Raw genomic sequence first — 22652 nt, forward strand, 5'->3', positions numbered from 1 at the left:
TATCGAGCAGGTCGCAAGAATGGAAATGCCGATGCCCTATCCAGGATGCCACACTTGAGAGATGTAGAAGAAGAAACGGGGGAGCTTGAAGAAATTGAACTACCAGCCTTTCATCAGCCCAAGGCAAAACATCGTCAGTCAAATACCTATCAGAAACAACAAGAAGCGAATTTTAATCCGTTAGCACACCATAGATGGGCTGACACCCAAGATAGCAATCTGGCTGTGAAGCTAGTGAAGGAACTATTGATTGAGCAAAGTGCATATCCCGATGAGGATGCCCCAGAAGAGACGCATCAACTCTGGAAAGAGAGAGGCAAAATGTTCCTGTATCAAGGGAAACTCTGTAGAAGATACACCAATCCGAAAACACATGAATTGGTTTGGCAGATTATCATGCCTAAACAAGATGTGAGGATGGTCCTTGAGGCTTATCACAATGGTGCTGGTCACTTTGGTTGGAAAAAGCTAGAAGTACTTCTGAGAGAAAGATTTTATTGGGATGGGATGAGAAAATCAATCGAACAGTGGTGTAGAAACTGTGGCCCGTGCAACCTCAGAAGGAACGATCAAAAGAGCCAAAGAGCACCACTGCAGCCCATAATCACCAAACAACCACTTGAACTGGTAGCCATGGACCACGTGCAGTTGACACCGAGCCGGTCCGGTTACATCTATGCCTTGACCATCGTGGACCATTATTCGCGCTTCTTGGTAGTAGTACCTGTAAAAGATCTGACTGCAAAAACAGCAGCCAAAGCGTTCCAAACGTACTTTTGTAGACCCCATGGATATTCGGAACAGGTTCTCACTGACCAGGGTACAGCCTTTGAATCAGAGATCTTCAGAAAATTCTGTAATATGTATGGTTGCAAAAAGATCCGGACGACGGCCTATCATCCGCAAACAAACGGCTTATGTGAGAAGATGAACCATATTGTGATAGACCTACTAAAGACTTTACCTGAAACTGAAAGGAATAAATGGCCAGAGAAATTGCCTGACTTGGTGGATCTGTATAATCATGTCCCGGTGAGCTCTACCAACTGCACCCCAGCTTATCTTATGAGTGCAAGACCCGGCCAATTACCAATCGATCTAGAAATGGGAATTCTGAAACCAGACGCAGAAGTTCAAGACTCCAATTGGGATGTCGTACGGCAAAAGCAGTATCGCCAAGTGCAAGAGAGTGTGGAAAGAAGCCTCCAGCAAACCAGAGAAAGACAAGAGCGAACTTTCAACTAGAATGCTCTAGCAACTCCATTAAGACCGGGTGACCAAGTACTCAAGAGGAATCGTCGAACCAATAAACTGGATAATCAATGGGAAGCCGTACCCTACACAGTTTTACCAACAAGAATGGATAATCCTAAAATGTGTCTCATTAGCAAAAACGGAGGTTTAACATCTGTACTAGTGTCAAGAGACAATCTTAAATTATGTCTGGAAACGTTGAAAGAGCCAGAAGTTGTCCAGCCAGAATCAGAAGTTATTCAACCTATACAGGTTCAACCAGTAAAGGAAAAAGAGGAGGAAATGTATCACACCTGTATAGGAGACTTTCCCAAAACCCTACTAACATACCATGGTGCAGTAGTGGTTCCCATGGTGGCCTTTTATCCAACACCGAACCCAATATTAGAAGTCCCAAGACAGGAAGAGGCTGACCCCGTACTACAAGAGGTTCCAGGTCAGGAAGAACAGATTCCTGATCAGAGTGATCCCATTCACGGTGGACTTGCCAACCCCATAGTGGTGGAATTATCTTTAGCAGAGAGGGCAGATACTATATCCGCCGTAGACAGAAGTACACCACATAAAGAGACACCGCTATTACGTAGATCCCAGCGTAGTACCCAGGGTCAATTACCGGCCAGGTATGCGGATTACCAACTATAAGACTATAGTCATCGTTATCGTTCTGTAACGTTTAAGCCCAGTACCTACAGAGACTTACCTGTATGAACTTCTTACATATTCCTGAACTTTTTATCAGCCAAGGAACACTAAATCAAAGCTCCGGAAAAACTGCTTTGTGAACTTTGCTTATTAGTACCTTCAAGAATAGAACTGTATTAATGGATGCTATTTGAAGTGACTTTTTACAGAATTCCATTTTTTTTGTTTCTTTGAGTGGTTTTTGTAACTTTTCATTTTTAAGACTCTGTACATATCAACTGTTATTTCAAAGTGTTATCGTCCCACAGTCCCGGAGTACTGTTCTTAACTAAGGGGGGATGTGGCGCCCCTAGGGGTATTTGCCACAAAAATAGTTATTGACACCAAATACAAATACTAGAATAGCATGACTGCGCTACCATCTCCGGCCAGAAGGGGGAGCTCCAGAGACTCCCCTTGATCTATTCTGGTCTGAGAAAAAGATTGGCAGTTGGGTTGAGGAGCTGAAAGTGAGAGGTCGTATAACTGAACTCCTAACAGCCCTATGACGGATTATAGGCCCGTAATACCCATAGTAGGAAAAGAGGAATAGAGAAAAAGGACATTGTGAGAATCGGGTAGCAATAACCTCTACCCAGAACAGGCGCAGAGACGGATACCAGATCCCTGGCTATATTCATTATATATAATACAGCAACCGGAAGGAAGTGAGGTGATATCAGCTTCACCAGGGTAAGACGCAGCAACAGACACAGATTTCAGCGGTACTCCCAGAGGGGGTAAGCCGACAAAAAGGACTCGGGTTGTCTGTCGAACCAGAGTACAGAAGAGACAGATTGGGTCGGCAGCCAATTCACAAACAGCAGCAGGGCCATACAGAAACTGCGCATAATAAGAGGTGGAAATCCTGACAGGGTCAAAGTAATTCAGGGTTCTTATACAGACTCCGGTGACAGTATTGGTGGCAAATTCCTTTTTGTTGAAGTAAATTGGTTAAACGTTTCAGCGCCTCAGTCTTTCATTTGGACAATAGCCGTCGATCCAGGATCGGGGTCATCACAGCTGAGAGGACCTGCTGCTAATCAAGTAAGTGTCTGTTCCTTCATGATATCCCTTACACTGTGCATCGCCTGAGGCCATGGCACCGGGTCAAGCCACTAGTGACATCCCCCTCAAGAGACGGACCTCATTGATCTGGTGCTGGGTACTTCGGTCTCCCGGGCGTCACACCTACATCTTTAATTGGATGCCTCCCAGCAGGGTCACACACCGGGGTCTAGCCACCGTGACATCGCCAGAACCGCAGAAGAGAGACCCAATACCAAGTGCTCTGTGGCCCTGGGTCTGGGGGCGCTCCAAGAGGCTCTGGACTGGGGTCTAAGGGGTATTGTTTCTCCTTATGGAGAGTGACATACAATCTCTGGCTTGTCTAGGTAAGGAGGCTTATTTGCCGTACAATGCTCTTCTGGGAAATTAAATATGCAAATTGCCTCTTCTGAGAAAAAGAGGACTTAACTCTATAGCGCCACCTGTTGGAAGTAGCGATCCTACAAGTCACAATCAACCCTCTAACGAGTTGTGCAATATGACTTAGGATAAAAGCCAAATCAGTATCTCAATTTGCAGACACGGTGTTTCGGGCTGTTGGCCCTCGTCAGTGCGAAGCATGAGAACTGATTTGGCTAGGTGAGAGGCTCTGGACTGGGGTCTAAGGGGTATCGTTTCTCCTTATGGGAGTGACATACCATCTCTGGCTTGTCTAGATAAGGAGGCTTATTTGCCGTACAATGCTCCTCTGGGAAATTAAATATGCAAATTGCCTCTTCTGAGAAAAAGAGGACTTAACTCTATAGCACCACCTGTTGAAAGTAGCGATCCTACAAGTCACAATCAACCCTCTAACGAGTCGTGCAATATGACTTAGGATAAGAGCCAAATCAGTATCTCAATTCGCAGACACGGTGTTTGGGGCTGTTGGCCCTCGTCAGTGCAAAGCATGAGAACTGATTTGGTAGGTGAGAGGCTCTGGACTGGGGTCTAAGGGGTATCGTTTCTCCTTATGGAGAGTGACATACCATCTCTGGCTTGTCTAGGTAAGGAGGCTTATTTGCCATACAATGCTCCTCTGGGAAATTAAATATGCAAATTGCCTCTTCTGAGAAAAAGAGGACTGAACTCTATAGCGTCATCTGTTGGAAGTAGCGATCCTACAAGTCACAATCAACCCTCTAACGAGTCGTGCAATATGACTTAGGATAAAAGCCAAATCAGTATCTCAATTTGCAGAAACGGTGTTTCGGGCTGTTGGCCCTTGTCAGTGCGAAGCAAGAGAACTGATTTGGCTAGGTGAGAGGCTCTGGACTGGGGCCTAAGCGGTATCGTTTCTCCTTATGGAGAGTGACATACCATCTCTGGCTTGCCTAGGTAAGGAGGCTTATTTGCCGTACAATGCTCCTCTGGGAAATTAAATATGCAAATTGCATCTTCTGAGAAAAAGAGGACTTAACTATATAGCGCCACCTGTTGGAAGTAGCAATCCTACAAGTCACAATCAACCCTCTAACGAGTCACAATACCCCTTATACTCCACTCCAATCTTCCCTAACTGAGTTTTTTTGACAAATTTTTGGAACATTTTGCCAAATGTTGTAAAGTCAGTTAAAGACAGTAAAAAAGGGAATTTTGGGGCCTTGCATTTCATTAATTGTCATTTGATGAATTTGTCAGAAAACAAATCAGCAAAAACCACAAGTAAAAAGTAAGAAAAATAAAGTGACAAAAAAACCTCTGCTGATTAGGGTTGAGCGAAACGGATCAGACAATTTCAAAAATCGCCGACTTTTGGCAAAGTCGGGTTTCGTGAAACCCGACCCAATCCCAGTGTGGGATTGGCCATGCTGTCGGCGATCTTCGAGCCAAAGTCGCGTTTCTTATGACGCTTTCAGCGCCATTTCTCAGCCAATGAAGGTGGACGCAGAGTGTGGGCAGCGTGATGACATAGATCTCGGTCCCCACCATCTTAGAGAAGGGCATGACAGTGATTGGCTTGCCTTCTGCGGCATCACAGGGGCTATAAAGAGGCTTGCACGCCGACCGCCATCTTACTTCTGCCGATCTGAGCATAGGGAGAGGTTGGTGGCAGCTTCGTCAGAAGCAGGGATTTCTGTGCATCAGCTCTGTAGCTTATAAGGCTCCCTGATAGCTGCATTGCTGTGTGTACGCCGCTGTGCAAACCAACTGCTTTTTTAAAAGTAAAAGTCCTGTTGCTCCTTTCTGCACAGTTCTATTGTTTATTTGTCCCCTCTTTTGTGTGCAGCAGACATTTTTATTGCTGGCTGCCATACTTGTCCTGACTCCTGAGATCATTGTAGGGAGATTGCTATTGTAGTACAGTCCCCTTTTTTTATATGTCTTCCAGCCACTTTCTGCCACTTATACTGTGTAGTGTAATACAGTGGGCCTGTTTTTTTTTGCAGCAGTCTACCACACATAAAAAGGGAGATTTATATTGCCACTAAGTGCATCTGCGTCAGTTCTGTTTGGCGTATATCTGCCAGCCACGTTCTGCCACTTATACTGTGTAGTGTAATACAGTGGACCTTATTTTTGCCGCAGTCTCCCACACATAAAAAGGGAGATTTATATTGCCACTAAGTGCATCTGGGTCAGTTCTGTTTGGCGTATATCTGCCAGCCACTTTCTGCCACTTATACTGTGTAGTGCAATACAGTGAGCCTGATTTTTGCAGCAGTCTCGCACACATAAAAAGGGAGAGTTAAATTCTCAACAAGTTTAAATACACCTTCTACCTTGCTTTACAGTACCATATAGCGGTTGATAGTTTGTTTACACTTTCCCAAAAATGAGGAAGTCTGGTGGAAGAGGCCGTGGGCGGTCATTGCCAGCTGGTAATGATGGTGGTGGTGGAGCAGCATCTGGTGGTAGTGGGAAAAGCAAAATAGCACCTAAGGCTCGAGTTGTTGAGCCAGCGTCATCGTCTGGCTACACAAGGCCTCGAAGGCTCCCTTTTCTGGGAGTAGGAAAACCGCTTTTAAAGCCGGAGCAGCAGGAAAAAGTTTTGGCTTTCCTTGCTGACTCAGCCTCTAGCTGTTTCGCCTCCTCTTCCGAAAGTTCCAAATTTAAAAGCAGAGAGTCGTCAGTGGATGCTCACGGTCAGGAACAAGTCTGTAAATGCCTGTAATGTCTGTAAAGCACTGCTGAATATGTTAGCGCTATATAAAAATAAAGATTATTATTATTATAAGTCACTTCCTTGTGTCCTTCACCAAAAGCAAAATTGAAGGATGCGGCAGGTGACACTACAGTTTACTCCATGGAGCTCTTTACACATACCGTGCCAGGGTTAGAAAGGGAAATAGTTCACAGCCCATTACAAGATGAATCGGACACGGAGTGCACAGATGCATAGCCACAGCTAGATTTTTATGCTGTTCCATTGACTCAGATCACAACATTGCCCTCGCAGTGTACTCAGCCAGAATCTGACCCTGATGAGACTATCGTGCCACGTCCCGAACGCTATAGCACCTTACACGGTGACTCAGAGGAAGGTGCACAGGATATTGAAGAGGAGGTGATAGATGACCCAGTTGTAGACCCAGATTGGCAGCCATTGGGGGAACAGAGTGCATCTGACAGTAGCTCTGAAGCGGAGGAGGATGAGCTGCAGCAGGCATCAACATCGCAACAGCTTTCATCTGGCAGGCCCGTATCAGGTCAAAAACGTGTGTCGAAAACAAAACCAGTTTTAGGACAGCGTGACCATCCGGTGAAAGTAGCACAGCATGCAATGCCTGAAAAGGTATTCGATAGTAGGAAGAGTGCAGTGTGGCAATTTTTTAACCAAGATCCGAATGATCAGTGCAAAGTTATCTGTAAGAAATGCTCAAAGACCTTTAGCAGAGGGCAGAATGTCAAAAATGTAAATATAATGTGCATGCGTAGAAATTTAACCAGCTTGCAGTTGCAAGCCTGGACTAACTACCAAACGTCCCGTACCGTTAGTGCAACTGCTCAGAATGAAGGTAGTCAGCAACGCTACATTGCTTCCCTCACTGTAAGCCTACCACTTAGGACACCACCAGCAGAAAATGTGGAGGTATCGTCGCAAGGCCAAAGCAGTCAGGGAATCACAAGGTTTTTGGTAGGAAACACTGTATGTAGGTCAACATCGAGAATACCATCACCAACCCTCTCTCAATCCGCCATGTCCACCACCACCGATTGATCCACCATATGCACCTCTCAAGTCCAGCTCACACTACAAGAGACTCTCGTTAGGAAAAGAAAGTACTCACTATCTCATCCGCGTACACAGGGTTTGAACGCCCACATTGCTAGACTAATCTCGTATAAATGATGCCCTACTGGTTGGTTGAAAGCGAAGCTTTCAAAGCCCTGATGGCCTACGCAGAACCACGCTATGACCTACCCAGTCGACACTTCTTTGCGAGAAAAGCCATCCCAGCCCTCCGCCAGCATGTCAAAGACCGCATTGTCCATGCACTCAGGCAATCAGTCAGTAGAAAGGTGCACCTCACAACAGATGCATGGACCAGTAGGCATGGTCAGGGACGTTACGTGTCCATCACGGCGCACTGGGTTAATGTGATGGATGCAGGGTCCACAGGGGACAGCCATAGTGGGACAGTTCTGCCTAGCCTAAGGTTTAGGAAACAGTTTGCAGTAGGCGTTCGACAACCCTCCTCCTCCTCCAACTCCAGAGCAAAAGCTCGTCCACAGAGCGCAGTCACCCTACCACTCCATCTGCAGCTGCCAGTGTTGCACACGAGGTCTCCCATTATGGAACAGCTAGTGATAAGCGTCAGCAGGCTGTGTTGGAAATGAAGTGTTTGGGTGACAACAGACACACCGCGGAAGTTCTGGCCAAGTTCTTGCAGCAAGAAACTCAGTCATGGCTGGGCAGTGTACATCTTGAGGCAGGCATGGTAGTCAGTGATATCGGAAGTAATTTTATGGCTGCCATAGCCCTTTCAGAACTGAAACACATACCTTGCCTGGCTCACACCTTGAACCTGGTGGTGCAGTGCTTCCTGAAAAGTTATCCGGGGTTACCAGCCCTGCTCCAGAAGTTGCAAAGACTTTGCTCGCACATCCGCCAGTCACCCGTACACTCCAGCCATATGCAGAACCATCAGCGATCGTTGAAGCTTCCCAGCACCACCTAATAATCAACTTTGCAACAAGGTGGAACTCCACACTGCACATGCTCCAGAGGCTGTACGAACAGAGGCGTGCTGTAATGTATTTGTGGGAGGATACACATACACGGGCAGGCACTTGGATGGCAGACATGGAGTTGTCTGGTGTGCAGTGGTTGAAGCTACAAGACCTCTGTCAATTCCTTCAGTGTTTTGAGGAATGCACATGGCTGGTAAGTGCAGACGACGCCATCATAAGCATGAGCATCCCACTAATGCGTCTGCTGATGCAAAGTTTGACGTACATTAAGGAGCAGGCATCTGCAGCCGAGGAGGAGGGAAGCCTTGATGACAGTCAGCCATTGTAAGCTCAGGTAACTCTCCTGGACAAGGTGGCAGGCGAAGAGGAGGAGGAGGAGGAGGATGATGGGGATAAATATTTATGGGAGGAGGAAGCTTCTCAGGGGGCAATAGAAACTGGTGGCGTTGCAAAGTCAGGTACAGGGTTTTTGCGGGAAACAACTGATGTTGATTTGCCAGAAAGTGCTCCTCAACCCAGCACAAGCAGTGAATTGACACCTGGAACATTGGCCCACATGGCTGATTATGCCTTGAGTATCCTAAAAAGGGACCCCCGCATTATCAAAATGATGACCGATGACGATTACTGGTTGGCCTGCCTCCTGGATCCAAGCTATAAAGGGAAATTGCGAAATATCATGCCACGTGAGAACCTTGAGCAAATATTGGCTACCAAACAAGCAACTCTTGTAGACCGTTTGGTTCAGGCATTCCCAGCACACAGCGGCGGCGATGGTTCTCACATGACATGCAGGGGGCAACATGGCAGAGGTGTTAGAGGTGCACAAATCAGAAGTGGCGTTGGACAGAGGGGTTTTATGACCAGGTTGTGGAGTGATTTTGCAATGACCGCAGACACGACAGGTACTGATGCTTCAATTCAAAGTGACAGGAGACAACATTTGTCCAGTATGGTTACGAACTATTTTTCCTCCCTTATTGATGTTCTCCCTCACCCGTCATTCCCCTTTGATTACTGGGCATCTAAAGTAGACACCTGGCCTGAATTGGAAGAATATGCATTACAGGAGCTCACTTGCCCAGCTGCTAATGTGCTATCAGAAAGAGTATTCAGTGCTGCTGGTACAATACTGACCGAAAAAAGGACTCGTCTGGCTCCCCAAAATGTTGATGATCTAACCTTCATTAAAATGAACCAATCAGGGATTTCAAATTATTTTGCCCCACCTTCCCCTGCTGAAACGTAGCTTGCCAGAAAAATTTCTTGTTTTTGGCATCCTCTTACTGACTGCTCCAATTTCGCCATTTGCAGGTGCCGAATGTCCACCATAGGCCATTTATATACCTCCCTAAATGGGTTGACTCCCCCCACAGGGCCATGGTCACAACTTGGTGCAAGCACCCGTGCGAGTGCCGTTTGCATGGACAGGTGGGTGTGCCCACTCTTGGGCGACGGTACTGGCACAGGGTCCCTGTTGTCAATGTTTCTTGGTTGGATTCAGATCTCTCCTTGGATTTCCCTGATAGTCTGTCCAGTTCAGCAAAGATAAGTCCTTGCTTGTTCATTTGTTGTCCACTTGCTGTGGACTTAATCGTTCAGCTCATTTTATGTTTTCTTTAGTCCAGCTTGTCAGTATTATATATTCAGTTAAGCTGGTAGCTCTGGGGAAGCAGATTTGCCCTCCACACCGTTAGTCAGGTGTAGAGATTTTTTGTAAACTCTGTGGTGGATTTTTCTAGCTTTTAATACTGACCGCACAGTATTCTTTCCTGTTCTGTCTATCTAGTTAGAAGTGGCCTCCTTTGCTAAATCCTGGTTTCATTCTGTGTATTGTTGTGAATTCCATTTTTGGGCTCCCTCCTGTGGTTGTGAATGGTACTTCTGTGAGTTCTGCCCTTGGGCTCCCTCTGGTGGTTTTGAGTGGTATCGCTGCTCCTTGAGGTTTGCTGTAGCAGCTGCCTTCACTTATTGTTTCTCCTAGCCTTGCTATTTAACTTGGCTCTGGCCTTCAGTTCATGCCAGCTGTCAATGTATCAGGGTCGGATTCAGTTTTCTCCCTGGATATTTCTCATGGCCTGTCCATTTCAGCAAAAGATAAGTTCTTGCTAGTTCTTGTTAGTCAATTTGCTTTGGACCTTATTTCTCAGCTCATGTTATGTTTCTTTTGTCCAGCTTGTCATTATGATATATTCAGGCTAGCTGGAAGCTCTGGGGAAGCAGATTTTCCCCTCCACACCGTGAGTCGGTGTGGAGATCATTTTTGTAAACTCTGCGTGGAGTTTTAGTTTTTAATTCTGACCGCACAGTATCCTTTCCTATTTCTGTCTATCTAGATTAGAAATTGGCCTCCTTTGCTAAAATCTGTTTTCATCTCTGTGTATGTCATTTCCCTCTCCACTCACAGTCAATATATGTGGGGGGCTATCTTTCTTTTTGGGAATTTCTCTGAGGCAAGATAGTTTTCTATTTCCATCTTTAGGGGTAGTTACTTCTTAGGCCGTGACGAGGCGTCTAGGGAGAGACAGGAACGTCCCACGGCTATTTCTAGTGTTGGTGTCAGGAGTAGGGTTTGCGGTCAGAAAAGTTACCACCTCCTCAGAGCTTGTCCATGTTTCCTTTTAACCACCAGGTCATTTCTGTGTTACTCCTTAACCACCAGGTCATAACAGTACAGCTGGCCCACAATGTGTTAAATGCATCTCAAAAGAGGGAAAAGAAAGTTCTGAGTCATTTATTTTTTCCTTTGCAGTTTGTTTTGTCTTTTTTTTCCCCTTAATCTTTGGGTGGTTCAGGATTCTGGTGCTGACATGGAAGTTCAGGGTCTGTCCTTGCGGGTGGATCAACTCGCTGCAAGGGTACAGAGTATCCAAGATTATGTTGTCCAGACTCCAGTTTTAAAACCTAGAATTCCTATTCCTGATTTGTTTGCCGGGGATAGATCTAAATTTTTGAATTTTAAAAATAATTGCAGATTGTTTTTTGCTCTGAGACCCCGTTCCTCTGGTGACCCCATTCAGCAGGTGAAGATTGTCATTTCTCTGCTGCGTGGCGACCCGTAGGACTGGGCATTCTCCCTTGAGCCAGGAAATCCTGCATTACTTAATGTGGACGCATTTTTTCAGGCGCTCGGATTGCTGTATGACGAACATAATTCTGTGGACCAGGCAGAAAAGACCTTGCTGGCTCTGTGTCAGGGTCAGGAAGCAGCAGAAGTATATTGCCAGAAGTTTAGAAAGTGGTCTGTGCTCACAAAATGGAATGAGTATGCCCTGGCGGCAATTTTCAGAAAGGGTCTTTCTGAAGCCCTTAAAGATGTTATGGTGGGGTTCCCCACGCCTGCTGGTTTGAACGAATCAATGTCTTTGGCCATTCAGATTGATCGACGCTTGCGCGAGCGCAAGGTGGTGCACCATATGGCAGTGTCCTCTGAACAGAGTCCTGAGCCTATGCAATGTGATAGGATTTTGACTAGAGCAGAACGGCAGAAATTTAGACATCAGAATAGGCTGTGTTTCTACTGTGGTGACTCTACTCATGCTATTTCTGACTGTCCGAAGCGTACTGAGAGGGTCGCTAGGTCTGTTACCATTAGTACTGTACAGCCTAAATTTCTCTTGTCTGTTACTCTGATTTGCTCATTGTCTTCCTTTTCTGTTATGGCATTTGTGGATTCAGGAGATGCCCTGAACTTAATGGACTTAGAATTTGCCAAACGTTGTGCTTTTGCTTGGAGCCTTTGGGGAGCCCTATTCCCTTAAGGGGGATTGATGCTACGCCATTGGCCAAGAATAAACCTCAGTACTGGACACAGTTGACCATGTACATGGCTCCAGCACATCAGGAAAATATTCGCTTTTTGGAGTTGCATAATTTGCATGATGTTGTTGTGCTGGGTTTTCCATTGTTACAGGTGCATAATCCAGTGCTGGATTGGAAATCTATGTCTGTGACTAGTTGGGGTTGTCAAGGTATACATAGTGATGTTCCTTTAATGTCGATTTCCTCTCCCCCTTCTTCTGAAGTTCCTGAGTTTTTGTCGGATTTCCAGGATATATTTGAAGAGCCCAAGTCCAGTTCCCTGCCTCCTCATAGGGACTGTGATTGTGCTATTAATTTGATTCCTGGCTGTAAGTTCCTTAAGGGCCGACTTTTCAATCTGTCTGTGCCAGAGCATGCCGCTATGCGGAGTTATGTAAAGGAGTCTTTGGAGAAGGGGCATATTCGCCCGTCTTCGTCACCGTTGGGAGCAGGGTTCTTTTTTGTTGCCAAGAAGGATGGCTCCCTGAGACCCTGTCTAGATTATCTCCTTCTCAATAAGATCACGGTCAAATTCCAATACCCTTTACCTTTGCTTTCTGATTTGTTTGCTCGGATTAAGGAGGCTAGTTGGTTTACCAAGATTGACCTTCGAGGGGCGTTTAATCTTGTTCGCATTAAACAGGGTGAAGAATGGAAAACAGCATTTAATACGCCTGAAGGCCATTTTGAATAACTTGTGATGCCATTCGGGCTCTCTAATGCTCCATCTGTGTTTCAGTCCTTTATGCATGATATCTTCCGGAATTATCTGGATAAATTCATGATTGTATATTTGGATGATATTTTGTTTTTTTTCGATGACTGGGAGTCCCATGTGAAGCAGGTCAGGATGGTTTTTCAGGTCCTTCGTGCTAATGCGTTGTTTGTGAAGGGGTCTAAGTGCCTCTTTGGAGTTCAGAAGGTTTCTTTTTTGGGTTTCATTTTTTCTCCCTCGGCTACTGAAATGGACCCTGTTAAGGTCCAGTCCATTCATAATTGGACTCAACCCACATCTGTGAAGAGTCTTCAAAAATTTTTGGGCTTTGCTAATTTTTATCGCCGTTCATTGCTAATTTTTCCAGTGTGGTTAAGCCCCTTACCAATTTGACGAAGAAAGGCGCTGATGTGGTGAATTGGTCCTCTGCGGCTGTTGAGGCCTTTCAGGAGCTTAAACGTCGTTTTACTTCTGCCCCTGTGTTGTGTCAGCCAGATGTTTCTCTCCCTTTTCAGGTTGAGGTTGACGCTTCTGAGATTGGGGCAGGGGCTGTTTTGTCTCAAAGAAGTTCTGATGGCCCTTTGATGAAACCATGTGCTTTCTTCTCTAGAAAGTTTTCGCCTGCTGAGCGTAATTATGATGTCGGCAATCGGGAGTTGTTGGCTATGAAGTGGGCATTTGAGGAGTGGCGACATTGGCTTGAGGGAGCAAAGCATCGTGTTGTGGTCTTGACCGATCATAAGAATTTGATTTACCTCGAGTCTGCCAAGCGGTTGAATCCTAGACAGGCTCGATGGTCTCTGTTTTTCTCCCGCTTTAATTTTGTGGTCTCGTATCTTCCGGGATCTAAGAATGTGAAGGCTGATGCCCTTTCTAGGAGTTTTTTGCCTGATTCTCCGGGAGTCCTTGAGCCGGCTGGTATTCTCAAGGAGAGGGTGATTCTTTCTGCTATCTCCCCTGATTTACGGCGGGTGCTTCAGGAGTTTCAGGCAGATAAACCTGACCGCTGTCCAGTGGGGAAGCTGTTTGTTCCAGATAGATGGACTAGTAAGGTAATTTCTGAGGTTCATTGCTCGGTGTTGGCTGGTCATCCTGGGATTTTTGGTACCAGAGATCTGGTGGCTAGGTCCTTTTGGTGGCCTTCCTTGTCACGGGATGTGCGTTCTTTTGTGCAGTCCTGTGGGATTTGTGCTCGGGCCAAGTCATGCTTTTCCCGTGCCAGTGGGTTGCTTTTGCCCTTGCCTATCCCTGAGAGGCCCTGGATGCATATTTCCATGGATTTTATTTCTGATATTCCTGTTTCTCAGAAGATTTCTGTCATCTGGGTGGTTTGTGACCGGTTTTCTAAGATGGTCCATTTGGTACCTTTGCCTAAATTGCCTTCCTCCTCTGATTTGGTTCCATTATTTTTTCAGCATGTGGTTCGTTTGCATGGCATTCCGGAAAATATTGTGTCTGACAGAGGTTCCCAGTTTGTTTCTAGGTTTTGGCGGTCCTTTTGTGCTAGAATGGGCATTAATTTGTCTTTTTGTTTAGCATTTCATCCTCAGACAAATGGCCAAACGGAGCGAACCAATCAGACCTTGGAAACCTATTTTAGATGCTTTTTGTCTGCTGATCAGGATGATTGGGTGACCTTTTTGCCGTTGGCCGAGTTTGCCCTTAATAATCAGGCTAGTTCTGCTACCTTGGTTTCGCCTTTCTTTTGTAACTTTGGTTTTCATCCTCGTTTTTCTTCGGGGCAGGTTGAGCCTTCTGACTGTCCTGGTGTGGATTCTGTGGTGGACAGGTTGCAGCAGATTTGGAATCATGTGGTTGACAATTTAACATTGTCTCAGGAAAAGGCTCAATGTTTTGCTAACCGTCGTCGGTGTGTTGGTCCCCGGCTTCGTGTTGGGGATTTGGTTTGGTTATCTTCTAGTCATGTTCCTATGAAGGTTTTCTTCCCCTAAGTTCAAGCCTCGATTTATTGGTCCTTATAAGATTTCTGAAATTATCAATCCGGTGTCTTTTCGTTTGGCCCTTCCAGCTTCCTTTTCCATTCATAATGTGTTCCATAGATCTTTGTTGCGGAGATATGTGGCGCCCATGGTTCCCTCTGTTGATCCTCCTGCTCCGGTGTTGGTTGAGGGGGAGTTTGAATATGTGGTGCAGAAGATTTTGGATTCTCGTTTTTCGAGGCGGAAGCTTCAGTATCTGGTCAAGTGGAAGGGTTATGGCCAGGAGGATAATTAAATCTTGGGTTGTTGCCTCCGATGTCCATGCTGCCGATTTGGTTCTTGCTTTTCACTTGGCTCGTCCTGATCGGCCTGGGGGCTCTGGTGAGGGTTCGGTGACCCCTCCTCAATGGGGGGTACTGTTGTGAATTCTGTTTTTGGGCTCCCTCCTGTGGTTGTGAACGGTACTTCTGTGAGTTCTGCCCTTGGGCTCCCTCTGGTGGTTTCGAGTGGTATTGCTGCTCCTTGAGGTTTGCTGTAGCAGCTGCCTTCACTTATTGTTTCTCCTAGCCTTGCTATTTAACTTGGCTCTGGCCTTCAGTTCATGCCAGCTGTCAATGTATCAGGGTCGGATTCAGTTTTCTCCCTGGATATTTCTCATAGCCTGTCCATTTCAGCAAAAGATAAGTTCTTGCTAGTTCTTGTTAGTCAATTTGCTTTGGACCTTATTTCTCAGCTCATGTTATGTTTCTTTTGTCCAGCTTGTCATTATGATATATTCAGGCTAGCTGGAAGCTCTGGGGAAGCAGATTTTCCCCTCCACACCGTGAGTCGGTGTGGAGATCATTTTTGTAAACTCTGCGTGGAGTTTTAGTTTTTAATTCTGACCGCACAGTATCCTTTCCTATTTCTGTCTATCTAGATTAGAAATTGGCCTCCTTTGCTAAAATCTGTTTTCATCTCTGTGTATGTCATTTCCCTCTCCACTCACAGTCAATATATGTGGGGGGCTATCTTTCTTTTTGGGAATTTCTCTGAGGCAAGATAGTTTTCTATTTCCATCTTTAGGGGTAGTTACTTCTTAGGCCGTGACGAGGCGTCTAGGGAGAGACAGGAACGTCCCACGGCTATTTCTAGTGTTGGTGTCAGGAGTAGGGTTTGCGGTCAGAAAAGTTACCACCTCCTCAGAGCTTGTCCATGTTTCCTTTTAACCACCAGGTCATTTCTGTGTTACTCCTTAACCACCAGGTCATAACAGTGTGTGTCATTTCCCTCTCCACTCACAGTCAATATTTGTGGGGGGCTATCTATCCTTTGGGAATTTTCTCTGAGGCAAGATAGCTTTCCTGTTTCCATCTTTAGGGGTAGTTAGTTCTCTGGCTGTGAAGAGATGTCTAGGGAGTGACAGGAACATTCCACAGCTACTTCTAGTGTTGTGTTAGGTTCAGGAACTGCGGTCAGTACAGATACCACCTCCTTCAGAGCTCGTCACATGTTGCTCCTTAACCACCAGGTCATAACACTCTACCTCCTGACCAGCAATAGTGATCGGTAAGCATTCCATCTTTATCCTGCTATAGTTGGCCACCAACTCCTTAGTTTTCTTAACATTTAGTTGTAGATAGTTACCATTGCACCAATCCACGAAATTCGACACCACACTTCTATATTCCTCATACTTGTTTAGTTGGGCCTACTAACGGTGTCTGCCGCTCCTTGCTTTTCTCCTCCACTGAACAAAGCAGAGCTTCAATTTTCAGGCTTTCAGCCTATATGAAATATTGAACTGCATTTGGCCTACTTTTTTGGTTGGGCCTACTAACGGTGTCTGCCGCTGCTTGGTGTTCTCCACTGAACACAGCTGAGCTTCAATTTTCAGGCTTTCGGCCTGTATAACATTTTAAACTGCATTTGGCCTACTAGTTTGGTTGGGCCCTACTAATGGTGTCTGCCGCTCCTTGGTGTTCTCCTCCACTGATCAAAGCTGAGCTTCAATCTTCAGGTTTTCGGCCTGTATAACATATTAAACTGCATTTGGCCAACTTGTTTGGTTGGGCCTACTAACGGTGTCTGCCGCTGCTTGTTGCTCTCCTCCACTTAACAAAGCAGCACCACCTGATTACTCCTTTTACCAATTTTGAACTTTATTTGGCCCACTTTATTATTTGAGCCTGTGTCTGCCACTCATTACAGTTGTCCTCCACTGAACAAAGCAATGCCGCCTGTTTAGTCCTGTTACCACTTTTGAACTGCATTTAGCCTACTTTATTCTTTGGGCATATATCTGTGTTTCCTCCTGATCATGCCCATTGCCCAGCCACTGCTAGGTGAGTCTGCTGGTACATTGACCCACACCAATACATTCCCCTTGCACTCTACACAGCCAGTATCTGACCCTGCTGAAAGTCTGGTTCCCCTTCCCACATAGTATACCACCTTACACGGGGACAAAGAGGAAGGTGCAGATGAAAGTGCAGGTTCCTTCATCAGGTGGGGGGCATACTCATTGGCTATGTCACTGGCACAGGGCCCCTCATAGTACGCAAAAGTGTCTATGCCAGTGGGAGGCGCCCCCACCCTCAAACACCGCTGTACTTTGTGGGGCTCTGTGCCAGTGCTAATGCGAACAAGTGTGCCTCCCTTGCTTGCTCAGGATCACAGCACTTGCAAAGTTGAAATACTTACCTCTCCCTGCTCTACCGCCGTGACGTAGTCCGCATTTCCTGGGCCCACGAAAAACTTGAGCCAGCCCTACCCCCCCCACACACAACTTTAGCCAAATGATCCCCAATTTTCAATGCCTAACTATTATTATAAGGTAAATTGAGATTGACAAGCTTAAGTAACAAAAATTTATGTTTTTGGCATTAAAATGGGCACTGTAGGTGTTTTCCTGTCCTCCACCCAATGCCGACTTTGCTTCCCCATTGACTTGCATTGGGTTTCGTGTTTCAGTCGGATCCCCGACTTTTCACAATAATCGGCCGATTTCACCCGACCCGACTTTTGACAAAGTCGGGTTTCGCGAAACCCGACTCAATCCTAAAAAAGTAAAAGTTGCTGAACTCTACTGCTGATGATTAACTGGGCCTTTTAGAGAAACTTTCACCAAATTTTTAATGATGAACTGGACACACAATGTAATAGTGGCTGCAGAGCGGAATAAAACATCTTTTTTTAATTTTGTCTTTCAATTGCGAAGATATTAGAAATCAACTTATTTGGTACCTAATGAGTTAACTTTTGTTAAATCTAAGGGGGGTGTTACACCAACTAACACAGAGAGAAGAAATACACACCTCCAGTTAAAACACCCACTTGGACTGAAAGGGATATTCCCATCTCCAAGATCCTAACCCAGTATGTAGCAGGTGTAATAATCATAATATTTGCAAATGCAGTACCTCCAATTAGAAATGTAGTACAGTTTTTCTGATTTGCTATGTCTTTTTCCTCATGTGGAGGCATTGCAGAACCTTAGGTATCCATGGTTATAACCACTAATATAGTGATAGTTAACCAGTTGCTAGTAGTCATAACCATGGATACCTAAGGTCCTTCCATGCCTGCACATGAGGAAAGAGACATAGCTAATCAGAAGCACAATACTATATTTCTAACAGAAGGTATTTGCTAATATTATTATTATTACACCGATTTCATATTGGGATAAGATCTTGGAGATCGAAATGCCTCTTTAGCTAAAGTTAACCCGTTAGGTGCCAAAAGCATTGCTAAGGCCACGTTCACACATTCAGGATTTGGGAAGGATCATCCTACCGCCTGTTGAAAAGGAGGGAAAATGGTCCCAGAATACTTAGAGAAGAATTCTATCTGTATATTTTTCATTTTTCATTGCAATGTGCGACAGGATAGGATCAACTGGAATGTTTGAACTGATCTGGTTCTTTTCTATCCAGTCCTAAGCAGCTTATAAGTAATAATAATAATAATTTCCCTCTTTTCTGCAGGACCCAAATAAACACCGTATAGCACAATGGCCGGATGTGACCACAAAGCAAGGATTTGCTGAATTCACCTTTCACCTGGCAGATGAAGTAACTTTTGGAAGTTATAGAATTAACATACCCGATGGTTGTAATAAAGATTTTAAAGTTGAAAAATACGGTAAGGTGATGTGAAAATAAGTAAAAAAAAAATACAATAAGGATAACATATAATTATCGTGTTTTCCAATTATCACAAAACCGACTAAAGGACAATTCTGTACTTTTATGTACTTTATGTTTGATACAGATGCACTTGGAGAGAAGACATTGGGCTATTCTCCGTAAGATGATGTATTATGCACATATTCTCCATAATAAATAACGTACCTAGAGAAGAATATAATGTCTTTCAGAACCCATAAAGTGCCAATTGTTCTGCCCAATACCAAAACTGTGCTGCCATACAGGGTCAATACACAGCTTTCAAAATAGAGAGCTTTTCTTCCATGCCATGATATCCCACCCGCCTATCCCCATCCCCTTCTGAAAAAAAATAAAATAAATAAATAAAAAAGAGGATCAAAAGTTTTTTTAAAAAGTATCAATTGGGTTATGCCAGAATAAAGTGTAAAATTGGATGTTTATTCTAAATCCAGCTCAGTCCCGATCACTTGAATGGGATGAAGGTGTAGAGAGTTGTAATGTCAGTGTTCTGTCCTCACTAAATGAGCCAGGCTTATATGTAGCTATACAGGCAGCTAAACCGCTATACCGGAGTCCAATAAGGAGACTGTGGTTGAGTCTGTGCTTTTATTGAACATAGTATTATATTGATGTGCTGAAACTGTAAAACATTATATACATACAATCAGTGCATGGTATTGGAGAAATACATACTACACATGTTGTACATTATGCATGAACATTTACAAGACTAGTAACTGAACTAGGAGTACACCTGACTAAGCTGGGCTAATATTAGAGCAGAAATTAACTACAGAAAGCATAAAGACATACCGGCAAGGCAATTGCAAGGGGGATGAAGTGAAAGCATCTTTCCTTGAAAGCAGAGTTTAGCAAATTAAAGGAAATGGAGGGAGATGAAGGCTGAGCTACCATAATGCATTGCAAAGGGGAGGACAATCAGACATGGAAAATAGAAAAAAACTGAAAATAGAACTGTGAACATGACTCTGACGGCTAGAGGGAGCCCAAACACTACAGACAAATTAAGTTATGACTATATCAGTTCCTGTATACTCATACTACTGAGAAAATGGCAAATTATGCAAACAGATAATCATATGTAACAAATTAGATGGTGGAGACAGAACAATCAGGTACAGCCACTAATAACTGTATAGGGCTGTGCCTTTAAGCAATTAAGGGGTTAACACCATCCTTCATCAATCAGCAGATTGATGAGGGTTAGTGTTAGGGTGGGTGCCGAAATTCCACCATTCTGATATTATTCACCTATACTAAGGACATGGCCACAATTTGAAATTTCTGAATGAACCACTTAAAAAGGTTATTCAAATTTGATGGACTTTCCTTCCGGCACTACTAAAACCTGTCAGATGACAAATGGCCCCCACGATAAAGGCAGGGGCAGCACAGGTGCAAACTACTGATAGAAACAGCCACCCACACACCTGCCAAATTATGGAGGAGTTGGCTGCCTAATAGAAAAACTGCACATAAATGAGGCTTGAGTAGAATGCCAGTCACACAGGTATGTGCGATGCAAAGTGTCCGGCTCACAGCCTGCTGATGATGCCCATAGTATTATCAGCACTATATACATGCACCCCACAGGAACAGACCATGCACCCAGCCAACAAAAATGGGCCAGGCAGCATTCTTCAAAAATGATAAAAAGTGCAATAAAAGGTGAAAAAAATAATGCATATGATAAATACATTAAATGAGGTAATGGTTGATATTTTGGCCAAAATAGATAAGCTCGCAACCCAACATTAATCTAATACTTGGCCAAAATATCAACCAATAGCTCATTTAATGTATTTATCATATGCATTATTTTTTTTCATCTTTTATTTCCCTTTTTATCATTTTTTTCAGGACTTTAAAATGCCCGATCCATATGTTCCCCTACAAAATCTGACAGTCAAGAGGTCCTCATGCACAAAAGATGGTTGGCTGATCTCGTCGAAATCTCAACGGATTCTGTCAATTTTTGCCTAATGTGTATGAGGATTTTAAGAATAAACTATGACTTTCACTAGCCTGGATAACCCAATAAAGTTTCTAAAAAAAATACAATGCTGTCCTGTCCATAAATACACAAAACACAAGTTTTTAAATAAACATTTGAAAAACAAAGTAAACAAAAAAGCAAATGATGCTGCGCAAAGGTCACATGTGGATAAAAATGAGACCTGGCGCATTGTATAAAGGGTCAGCACATAAGTTTGAGGCATCAGGTGTCACACTGTCATTGTATTGCATATGGCCGTACCTACATCTAAAATCGGTCCTTGCTTGTCTGTTATGTTCATTGTTGTAAATATCTTGGCAAGTAGTAATAACTCCGGTATTAATAATGACGTACTGCCTTGAGGAAAAAGTGTTATAAACAATAGTCAGAATTTGTAACAATTGACATTTCTATTTCATTTAGTTACAAAAAGATTCGAGGTAAATATCAGTGCTCCATCCGAAGTTGCCACGACAGACAAATCTTTTCATCTGGAAGTTTGCGGCAGGTAAGAAACCCAATAATGTTACTGCACGACTCCCAAACCCCATACTTACCAATATGGTCACTAGCAGACGTGATGAGAGCATTAATATATAGAGTCAGCAAGGATAAATCGGTCATTTTTAGATCATAAAATAATTATATTTTGTGGGATTGGTGTATTTCCTACTATATATCGTGTCAGAATGACTGCATAATCCTAATATTACAAGGAACTTTTAACAGAGTCCAGCTAAGGAGTGAGAGAGCTCATGAGTCCAAGTTTATTCCGTTCCACAACCCCAGTCTGACTGACAGTACTGTGTGAGATCTCCGCAGCAGCAGGGAGTAAAGACACTGAGGAGCTGTCAATCAGCCTAAGTGGGTGGAGATTATGTTTAAACTTTTACAAATTATTATATTATACAGCTATTCTGACATTTATTCTCAAAGTAAGTACACTGACTCCATCAGGTCTGAGAAATGTATTTAAAATGTATGCAGTTTGTATTGCAGACAGATGAGGTATAATGTTACACAGAACTAGTTTCAGAGGCAGATCTCATTCAGACGTCAGTGATTTTCATCAGTATTTCAACATCAAAACCAGGAGTGTCTCCAAATCTTTCATTTATGCTTTTTCTTTGTATCGTCCACGCCTGGGTTTTGGCACTCAAAAACTGATGAAAAATCAGTGACTTCAGAATGAGCCCTTAAATAATTTTTGGTGAGATTATGCTGAGGTGGATTTTTCATATACCTGTTTCATTATTAATAATAATAATAATAATAATAATAATAATATTTTTTTATTTATTTAGCGCCAACATATTCCGCAGCACTTTACAATTAAGCGGGGACATGTACAGACAATACATTCAATACAAGTTCAGACAATTTAAACAGTGACATTAGGAGTGAGGTCCCTGCTCACAAGCTTACAATCTACAAGGCAAGCTTATCTTCAAGTGTATGTATGTTTGCAGCACAGCTGTACATGTGCAGCGGTGCTGTGTAAATGTGTGTTTGTGTGTGTGGATTTGCTGCAGTGTGTGTGTATGTGTGTGCTGCGGTGTGTGTGTATGTGTGTGCGTATGTGTTTGTTTGGATGTGTTTGTGTGGGTGTGGGTGGGTAAGTGTGTGTATGTGTATATGTGTGCTGCATTGAGTCCGTATGTGTGTGCATATGTGTGTGCATGTGTGTGTGCATGTGGGTGTGTATGTGTGTATGTGGGTGTGTATGTGGGTCTGTATGTGTGTGTATGTTTGTGTGTGTATGTGTGTGCTGCAGTGTGTGTGCATGTGTGTGATGCAGTGTGTGTGTGTGCGTATGTGTGTGCATGTGTGTGGGTGTGTATGTGGGTGTGTATGTGCGTGCGTATGTGTGTGCGTATGTGTGCGTATGTGTGTGTATGTGGGTGTGT

General features: G+C 44.2%; 1 protein-coding gene across 1 annotated transcript in view; it reads left to right on the forward strand.

The window, feature by feature from the left end:
- The window catches only part of LOC143769709 (alpha-2-macroglobulin-like protein 1), a 289826-nt gene that overhangs the window by 32785 nt on the left and 234389 nt on the right, over positions 1 to 22652 (forward strand). Inside the window, exons 6-7 of the mRNA XM_077258495.1 lie at positions 18546 to 18702; positions 21169 to 21253. Coding sequence (XP_077114610.1) covers positions 18546 to 18702; positions 21169 to 21253 — 242 coding nt within the window. The remainder of the gene's footprint in view (positions 1 to 18545; positions 18703 to 21168; positions 21254 to 22652) is intronic.

This window comes from Ranitomeya variabilis, chromosome 4 (assembly GCF_051348905.1).
Source record: "Ranitomeya variabilis isolate aRanVar5 chromosome 4, aRanVar5.hap1, whole genome shotgun sequence".
Classification (NCBI taxonomy): Eukaryota; Metazoa; Chordata; class Amphibia; order Anura; family Dendrobatidae; genus Ranitomeya; species Ranitomeya variabilis.